Below are 10,145 nucleotides of genomic sequence, written 5' to 3' on the forward strand. Positions count from 1 at the left end.
CACCATCTGTCCTTTGATGGCAGGTGGCGGAGCACTTGACAGCTGGGGTGCTTATTGTTCCTATAGTCCAGGCTGGCTACATTACATTTCATAACACTAAAAGAAAAGGCCATGCAGTTTGGTACAGATGTGTACCGAAGGAACATGAATATCACTAGCATTCTCTCAGGCCCTGAGTGATGCTATCTCCACTCTTCATTCATTCAGCTGATTTTTCCAATCAGTGAATTTCGAGTTACATCAGGCATTCCGAATCTCTGGGAAGGAGTTAGCCCACAAATCTCCAGTCACATCTCCCTCCTCCTGTTTGTGCAGAACATTGACTCGGACTTCCAGGACTGTGCTGATAGGCAATCTTTCAGTCAGTTTCAAGAAAGCTTGCAAGAAACCAGGTTTCATTTCTGGTTACAATACTGTTTTAGTCTCACTTAACAACAAGCATCGGAAAGATCTTCTACAAGATCTATGATAAACTAGAAAACTATTTTGAAACGTTGTAGTATTGATAACTAGTATTAGTGGTAGTAGAAGTGGTATTATATAGGAAGGAAATCATAGCCATTGTAGTATTATAGATTTGTCATGCATCACAGATGGCATCTGATCTCATAAAATTATTTACCAGATGTGCATTTCTGTGTGCATTTCACGTAAGATTTTGTGTCATGACACATGGCTGCTGACCGCAGGGAAGGCCCAATGGTCAGGACGCACACCGTCCACCGACGGTTATCTCTCCAATGAGCCATGGCCTGCCTCACTGCCGTTCCTCCATCAGCTGAGTGCAGCAGTGGTGCTCCCGAACAGTCCGTTCTTTAAAGTGGAAAAAGTGAATTGACCTTGCGGCGGCTCAGGATCTGTGCCTGCGTGGTTCTCGATGTGAGAGCGGAGAGGAAATGCCATTTCTTTACCTTTCCACAGTGCCAGCCCGCACGTACAAAAAAGGACACGGAGACGAGTGACAGGTCTGCCTTGTGTCATCAGCTGCCATGGCAACGCTGACGCTCCGCACAAAGGAAATGCCTCTTCTGCCAGACTAAAGACAATGGCTGTTTGCTCCGACAGGCGCGGCTTCGTTTATATTTAGCAGGACTGACTCACGTCGCTCTGCCCAGCTGGCTCTTCACAGGGGGGCCGTGCAGGTTTGGAGGGGCGGGGGGCGGGAAGGAGTGGGCTTCGCGACCCCAGTCCCGCAGTGACGCAGGCGACGGCTGCAGAGGGTCACTGCGTCATGGGTGTGTGAACGCTACAGAGCCTTAGATAAACAGATACACATGTGTATGGCGCTCAGAGCCCGAAGGGGGGGAAATTATTGAGCTGTCACACGCGCCATTTGTGGACAGTGATCTGTTTCTCTTCGCTGAGGGGGTGACCGTTCACTGGCGAGGCCGTGCTCCTTGTGCTCTGGCTCAGAGGAGCTATGGCACTAGATGAACATGCGGAACACATGGTAGCTCCGGGCCAGTATTACCCAACATGATGTTCCACTGTTTTAAATCGCTACGCCATATCAGATCTGCGGCAGGTGAAAGCAAAAAGTCTAAGATATGAAGACACAAATTCAACCACTTTCAGATGTAAAAACTGAGATACAAAAATTGTACAAATGAAAAATGTTTAATCTACAAGTTAACATTACGCAGGACATGATTACCACAATCGACACATCTACCACCTATTTTTACCATGAAGTAATTACGGCTGACTTCATGGCTGTGGCTGACCATTTTGTCCCGATTACTGTATTCTTCATCAAATGAAATGTCATCATTCTTTCATACGGTGTTGCATGTTTGCTCTTTGTATTGTTTTTTGTTTGAGAAGCTTAGTTCATGAGGGACAGTTTTATAAGGATCCTGTTATTTAAGGCCCTGATTGGTGTGAAATGCTAATCCATCTGCACTCCTCACAAATAATGTTCCTCTGTATCGCTGGGGTGAGGGTGAGGGGAAACAGGCATTGTGTGCGGAGTACTGTCATCAAAAGCTTCCGCACAGTGTGCATGGCCAATTGACATGTCACTCTGTTCCCACCTTTTGAACTTTGTAACTTGTGTGATTTAGTTACATCGTTCTACTTTTATTTGCATGAATAGGATGTAACATTTGTGCTGCATAATAGTACCAATTTTAACTTTATATTTTAATGATAATTAATTTATCAGTTTCAACTTGGTACTGCTTGTAAACTTGCTGGAGGTTAATTTCTTTACAACATTTCACACAGAATCTCTGACAGCTTGCCATCCACAGTCCCTTTCCAGTGTCTTTGCAGGTAAACTATAGGTGCTATAGGGTGGTTAAGACCCAAATTAATTACAAACTATATATCCAATGGGGAACACTAAATATCCAGCAAATTGTTAAATATACATGGAAGTAAAATGTTTATTTGCATCCCTAATTGCAGACGTATTCTTTCTGACAATAAAATATGGAATTCATGTTTAGAGAATACAGTTAGGTAGATTTGAAAAAAAGGCATTGCTGATGTTTTGAGAAAATGTTATACTTGATCATTTTCTGAATAAAGAAAATGAAATGGAAGTGGGAAAGCGTTTTAAGAAAAGGTCTCGCACTTGTCTCCCCGAATGAAACAACTGGCTTCTCAGAACTACGAAAGTAGGATGCAGCACCACAACGCTTCCACATGTTGGCAATGCCCTGGCCTCCTGATGGTCATGTGACAGATACAGCAGAGAAAATGGCTTTGCTCCGTGGCGCCATTTTATCTGACTGGATGGAGCCGAGCTTCCTAAATGAACAGGTCGGTCTTTGTCTCCCCACCACTGGCTTCTGTCTCCCTGAGCCACCGTAGAGAGAGTGAGATTACAGGCAAGGGCTGAATGGACCAGTTCACCTTCCTGCCGAATGTCTCCATGAAAGAGTGGCATCCTCAATACAAAAGATATTCTGTACAGGAGCCTGCAAAGTCATTCCCCATGCTTGACCGGTTTGTAAAATGTAATTCAGAATTGTATATGCTCAAACCCCAAATTTAAATTCACAGTTTGTTCGGGTCATAGGTAGCATTTGTTCAAAAAGCATTGGGAATGTATTGATCGTTCTTTCTGTAAAGAACATTCTTTAGGCTACAAAAATAAAAATTTGCACTCTTGAACTTTTAGTTGAGTCCTTGTTTTGGACTGTTGACTACTGAGGATAAACATGAGTCTGTATCTTCTCTTTTAGCAACATGGATCACCCGATATGGATATCTTCATATTTATTGTTTTTTACTGATTCAATGAGCAGAAGTACAGACAATACAACAAAATTTCTGTCACCATCCCGATACTTTTGCATTGAATTGTATTTTATGTCAGTCTTTAATTGCACGGCAGTAAAGAAAAAAAATGTGCATGTGCCAGCCCTTGGTTTTCACTGTATCTTCCTCCATAGTGGGAGTGACCAATATTGGACAACCAGGATCTACAATTATCAATTAAACAATGAAACTATCCTACAAATTAAAAAAAAAAAACAGTGCTTTAAACATGACGCAATCATGAGAGCACAGGGTGCACAGGAGATGCTGAGATGTCAAGATACTGAATCGGTGATGCCATTGAGGAGGAGATGGTGACAGAGATAATAAAATAAAATAAAATAAAATAAAAATAAAAACTTCTGCAAAGAGGGGTGTATTGGATATTATTCACAAACAGAGTATCCCATAAGTTTAAAGGTTAAGTTAACACTGTCCAACTTCTTGTATAACTTATTAATGATAATGTACTTATAGAAAATGTTACTGCAATGGACTGTTTTTATGTACTCTCAGGTTTGCATATATGACTCCGTATAATTGTGTAATTGTTTGTTTAATTGTTTGATTAATAATTGAGGAAGTTGTCTTCATGTGTTACACTCCCACTAAGAAAGAAGAAACGCTGAAGAAGGCCAAAGGTTAAAATACATATAGGCAATATAACCTGAGTGTCTATTTTTCCATACTAAAGGCGCCGAACCGATCCAGGTATTTACGCCAGTCATGTGCTTTATCTCACCAGTCTTAAAGAAGCTGCCGGGACTTCACTCTCCCCTATGGTCTCTCAGCCCTTTTCACAGAGAATCGCCACAATCAATTATCAGATCACAATTTCCCTTGTGGTGCCGCATAGCCTTTTCTGCTGTATGGAAACAGAGCGGTCGTGATGAATTATGTGCAACTGCACGTGGTCACACTTCTAAATGTTTTTACGTGACGCCCAACGTGACGACATTATTAAAGCACATTCGCTATGGTGAGTATTATCCAGCCCTATAAATAATGCTCGCGGGATGGAACCAGCAGTGTGCTTGCTGGCGACACTCGGTAAACAGCGTTGGAACAACATAAAAAGTTGATAAAATATCCCAGAAACTGATATTGATATTGAAGCGTTTTAAAGAACATCTTAAATTAAACAGGCAAGTTGCACGCGAAGCATCCATTGATTTGTTAAATGGAATATACGAAAGCTGCAGAAATGAACGGAATGCGCAATGATAAGATTGTCAGTGAGTTTCTGTGTCATAACGGGTTCAGTGAGCTCTCTATCGAAGCGAAGAAGGCTGCGCTACAATGCAACGAGGAGAAATCCCGAAAGGAGTTGGAGGACGAGTCCAACCTACCGGCGCTGGAAGCTGCCTATACCAGCATCCTTCGGGGACTGGGGGAGAACACCGACCGCCAAGGGCTGATCAGGACGCCGCTCCGTGCCGCAAAAGCCATGCAGTTTCTCACAAAGGGTTACCACGAGACCGTTTACGGTGAGTACGCAGTCCAACTGGCTTTTAGACCATAACATAATCGCTTCAATTTGTCACTTATTTATCGACATTCAATCATTATTGTCTCAATGATCGATTTGATTTGATTTTCCCTGATTATAGCAGATGGAAGAGGTGGGAGGGAAACATGGCGCGAAATAAGAAATGAGTTACTCCAGAAATATAATTCTTTTATATATATTTCTATTAATTTATACATGCATTTTTTCATTTTTGGTCATATATTTACTTTGGTATTAGACTAACTCCATGATTCACCGTCTAAATTGCTCTCATCCCGTTTTTTTGTTCAAACAATTTTTTCCAAAAAATTTTCTTGGAAAATCTGTGTAAAATGAGCACCACGGTCAGTGTTTTTCGCGGCAAAAGAACTGCTCTTATCTCGGCTTTTGGACTGACTGTGTATAATCAATGACACGGTCATAAATTCCCCTTAAACAAATAAGACCCCAGTGGAGTGAGGACTGTGTACCAGCGTGAACTGTGTGCTTTATGCCAATCTTGCATGATACCATCATGTAGCCTACACAGTAAAATGTTCAGTGTTTAATCAACTCTAACAGTGTAGCCTATATATGGTCCTTATTGGACTCGTATGCGATCTGTAAGAGTTCAGTTAACACTGGACATTTTACCGTGTATGTACAAGTTGCAGCATACAGTAAAGAAACCATAGCCTAGGTAAATGCTTAATAATGTGGTTTGCTTTTGAGTTTGGACCTAGTTGTAGTTCTCATTTTATTTACCTTCTGTAGGCTATACGGTAGGTATCTTTAGGATTAACATTCTTTTGTTCAAACAACATCACAAGGCTCGTGATGTTAGCCTATGTACAGTACACTTGTTTCTCCCTGTAGATTATTAGTGTAATAGGAAATACACTGTTGAAACGGAAGCAGTCATAATAGCATGTTAATTCGGAGGAGAAATGGGAATCGGTGATTAACATTTTATGTAATCTTTGAAAATATCAACCAATCAACCCACCCATGATTAGGCTATGGTGCTGACCCTGTATTACCCGTGCTGTATACTGGCCAAACTTTGTTCTGTTACCAACAATACAGTACTCTGAACTGCTTAGTGATCTGAGCTCAGCGAAATGTTACTTGCAGTTCTTTCTTCATACAAATGTCCAATATGAAGTTGAGACTTTAGGTACTCAAGCAGATGCTTATTAGCACACTTAATGGTAATTAAACACTCAAAAAACACTCACGTCTCTGCTCTGTAAATGTCCTTTCTTAGATATCCTGAACAATGCCATCTTTGATGAGGACCACGATGAGATGGTGATTGTGAAAGACATCGACATGTTCTCGCTCTGTGAACATCACCTGGTGCCGTTCTTTGGAAAGGTAGGTGGCGGGGGTTGAGTGAAATACGGGGGCATGTACGCAGTCTCACTGGCATAAGAGGGAACACAACAATACAAGACTTAGGTGTGAGAGAAACAAGAATTTAGAGGAGGAAGCCTCACAACATATGGGCATAATCTGAAATCTTACACACCAGGCCCAGGAAGAGTGCACCATACCAGCTAACATACAGTGTTCCTCCAATGTTGTCCTTTCTTTAGCATTATGGAGGAGTTGTGAGATGATTAGGTGTTACCAGCTTGGATATGACCTAGACGAGAGCATGTGACACATGAAGATTGCTCCCCACCTGATACCTAAAACTTGGGTTCCAGCTGAGTTTGGAGTTTTTGATTGATCGGCTTTTATGTGATCCGCCTGGATCAGGGCTTACAAAGGCAAGCCAAAGCCTCTTTGTACATCATGACCTTTGTTCCAGTAATAGTGAGCAAGAGGTGCTTGGGAGTCCTAGAGGGTGATGGGCATTCAGGACCCTACTGAACTAAGACTGTGACTAAGGGTTTGGATCCAAGTCGAGCTGACCCTGAAGGGTCATATTAGAGCAGAGAAGTCAAACTCCAGTCCTGGGGGGCCGCCGCAGTGTCTGGTGGTTTTTGAGGTGTTCTGGGCACAGGTGTTACTGCATAAAGTGCTGAATATTGAAATATTGGCATATGCTGTATATTGTAATTGAGTATTCCATTACTGAATTGTCTCCAGTGTGCAGTTGTCAAATGCTTTCCGTGTGTGTTTAGATTCTATTTATCTCATTCCTTTTAGTTTTTAGTACATTATGACCTACACTGCGCTCTCTGTAATACACAGGTGCACATAGGATATCTTCCAAGTAAAAAAGTGGTCGGCTTGAGCAAACTGGCAAGGTGAGTACACATAGTCTCTTTTTCTCACTCACGCACTCACACAGACACACACACACACAGTGAGAGAATGGACTGTGATCACAGGCAGCACAGAAACTCATTTGACCCCCCTCGGTCCCGTCTGCCGGGTCGGGGCACTAGCGGTGCGTGTGAGAAAGTGAGAGAGGGGCAGCGGACGAGTTACTCTCGAATGGCTGCGTTCTTCTGTTATTTCGGCCCATTGACAGGAAGCTTAGGGGTAAACCTGGCTGAGCATCCTGGGTGCACGTGTGAACGCAGGCAGAGTCCGTTCTCAGAGCTGAGGAAATCCCCGGGCACCGCTCTGCGTGGACAGTGTGTGTGTGAACGCCCCGTTCTCTCCTCACTGGGCGCAGTCAGGAGGGCGGAGTGGGGTGCGTCCCAGGGGCCTCTCTGCAGTTCTGAACGTGCCAGCACGTGCACATGCACGAACACGCCCCTCCCGAAACACTGCGCACCTACGTAGTGCTGAGTCTCCCAAATGTGGTGACTGTGACTAAGGCCTGTTCTGTGAAGTACCCAGCTCTAGAGACACATGGCCTGAGTCCAGATCAGATCACGAGAGCCCTGGCCTGTGTTTGCCTTCATCCTCTGTTTGGGGCCTGGGTGATATTCACCTGAAATGACTGGCGGCAGAGTGTACTGGAATTTACCCAAGCACGAATACATCATCGATTTGCTATGAAGTTCACCGGGGGCAGCACACTTGCCTCAAGCCTTCATGGATATCAGTATTAATGGAGAGCTTCTTAATTAGTTAAATGTTATCGTGTACCATGTACGACCATTTGGCTGTGGGATTTGTGCCTGGATGTAAATTCCCTCATATTCATTTCTGTCATTTCACTATTTGTTTTCAGAATTGTTGAAATCTTCAGCCGGAGACTCCAAGGTGAGTGAGACCCCACCCGCAGAATTCCTCCCATCATGCACTACCCCTCCCGGGCTTATGGAGTCTGATCAGAAGTCCTTTTCTCCGTTATTTTCTCCTGTTATGAAGACAGAACCCCAGTGTTTCTGGCTTAGCCCCACTGTGTTCCTTGCTATGCCAGTGCCCTGGTCTCTCGTGTCTTTCTGTAGCCAGCGTGCTGCTATGTTAGTGGAAGCGCTGTTCCCCCTCCCTCCCAGTAAGAGGCTCTGTCTTACCCCCGCAGTCCAGGAACGGCTGACGAAGCAGATTGCACACGCCATCTGCGAGGCACTGCAGCCGGCTGGAGTGGCAGTGGTCATCGAGGCGACGTAAGTGTCACCCACACCAATACAAAATTCCTGGCATCTACTCACTGGCTGTCTTTACTGCATGCATACAACATGCTAGCATTACAGGTGAAGACCAGAAAGTTTAGCCCATCTAGGCTAGTCGTTTACAAAATGGCTTAGAGGGTATGCAGCACTTTGTCAAGCCTGGATTGAACACCCCAAGAGTCCTCTATACATAAGCTGGCAAGCTTTTCCATTAAGTTCCACCTTCTTGATGTCACAACCTAAACCTCTGCTAGAGATGCACCAGAGTATACAGCACTACACCAAGCACTCTCTTGGTGCGTCTTGTGCAGGTTTTTAGGGTGTGCAGTTCGTTCCTGTTCTTCATGCTAAGAGCAGAGGTGTTTGCATGTTGCAGGCACATGTGCATGGTCATGCGAGGCGTGCAGAAGATGAACAGTCGCACCATCACCAGTGCAATGGTGGGCGTGTTCCGCGAGGACCCCAAGACCCGCGAGGAGTTCCTGTCCCTGGCCAAGAACAGCTAGGGCCCTTCTACCTCAGTCTACCGTCAACTCCAACACTGACAGCGCCCTCTGTCCCCCGAGTACTGCAATCCACGTTTCCTTTACTGTCTCCATTTCTCTCTTTAATGAGATGTGTATTCTGAGATGCGAGTACATCACAGGACACAGGTTCTCAAGGAATTCCGTTAGCGTGAGTTACATGTAGCACTGTGCGCATTCTTCTACCTATACTTTACCCTGTGAGCATTCTGTCATCAACATTTTCACCACACCTCGGGGCGTACCTGAAGAGCTGTCTGCCTGTACTGTATTTCTCTATGAAAACAAATAACCATTCAAGTATTGCCCACCAGCAAAATAGCCATTTCTGGCAATACAAGAAACTTGCTTTATGTGTATTAACTTATAAATATATTTTTTGTTAGCATCACTTCTTATGAATTATAGTCAAAAGACACAATTAACCATAAATGTTATCCACATAAAATGCTTTGTCTTTTTTTTTTTTTTTTTAAAGTGGTACATTCCTAACCAAGCTTTAACATCAGCTTGTGCTTCACAGGACTGTCATGCGCAATCAGTGCAACATCAGATGTAGAAAACTGCAAACATTCTCGAAAGTGAAGATAAAAAATAGTCTTTGATGCCCTGACAATCGAGACCGGTGCCTTGAGTTCTCCTTGTAATAAGTGCTTTAAAAGAGGACTTATTTTGCACATATCCACGATTTTTATACTTGCTTCCTGTATTTTAGATTTTGTAAATAGGACAACAGCATCAACAGTTTTCTTCTGACAGACTGTGTGAACAGTATTACAGGATTTGTGTCATATACCTAATAAGACAAATGTCTGTAATAGGAAAAGATCCATGTCTGCATTAGTATGAAACTAGGATGAACGACTGAACATATTTTCATTCATACTGTCAATGTGGAGTGTTAACTTTATTGCAAGCGTTTATCTTTTCGGATGCTGCTCACAATGAACACTAGAACAAATCTGAATAATTCAACTGACAGATAACATTATTTAATGTTATTCAAGTAACAGTCTCCCACGGGAACACAAATTTTGCCCCCAAACCCTTCTGGAATTTTTCTCGCACTTAAAAGGTATATTGCCAGAACTGTCTTGGCCCTCATAATATAAAAATAAAATTATTTAAACTGTTTAGCTGTATTGTTCATATACATTACAATGTCATTTTAAAACAATGTATTGTATATTGATCCCCAAATAAACATGTTATAAAGCTATCTAATGCATTTGGTTTGTTGGTTTTTAAGTAGCTTATGAAATAGCCTACTGTTAGAACTGGACAGCGACTTTGGCATAGAATGTTTACACAATCATTGTCAAATAGGCTATAGCTTAATGTCAG

At 43.0% G+C, this 10,145-nt stretch overlaps 1 protein-coding gene across 1 annotated transcript; it reads left to right on the forward strand.

Annotated features, from left to right (window-relative positions):
* Positions 1 to 3,954: 3,954 nt before the first annotated feature.
* gch2 (GTP cyclohydrolase 2) lies at positions 3,955 to 10,020 on the forward strand. The gene is made up of 6 exons (XM_064318042.1): positions 3,955 to 4,754; positions 6,024 to 6,133; positions 6,959 to 7,014; positions 7,893 to 7,924; positions 8,187 to 8,271; positions 8,654 to 10,020. Exons 1-6 carry the CDS (start codon positions 4,448 to 4,450, stop codon positions 8,781 to 8,783), a joined length of 720 nt encoding a protein of 239 aa, XP_064174112.1. The 5' UTR covers positions 3,955 to 4,447; the 3' UTR covers positions 8,784 to 10,020.
* Positions 10,021 to 10,145: the final 125 nt, after the last annotated feature.

Source organism: Anguilla rostrata, chromosome 18 (assembly GCF_018555375.3).
Source record: "Anguilla rostrata isolate EN2019 chromosome 18, ASM1855537v3, whole genome shotgun sequence".
NCBI classification, from domain to species: Eukaryota; Metazoa; Chordata; class Actinopteri; order Anguilliformes; family Anguillidae; genus Anguilla; species Anguilla rostrata.

Bases quoted from the DNA above. Each gene is read 5' to 3' on its own strand.
- gch2 (XM_064318042.1), top strand. From the start codon at position 4,448: ATGGAATATACGAAAGCTGCAGAAATGAACGGAATGCGCAATGATAAG. The intron at 7,015-7,892 runs GTGAGTACACAT...ATTTGTTTTCAG, and splicing joins GGCTTGAGCAAACTGGCAAG to AATTGTTGAAATCTTCAGCC. The intron at 7,925-8,186 runs GTGAGTGAGACC...TTACCCCCGCAG, and splicing joins CTTCAGCCGGAGACTCCAAG to TCCAGGAACGGCTGACGAAG.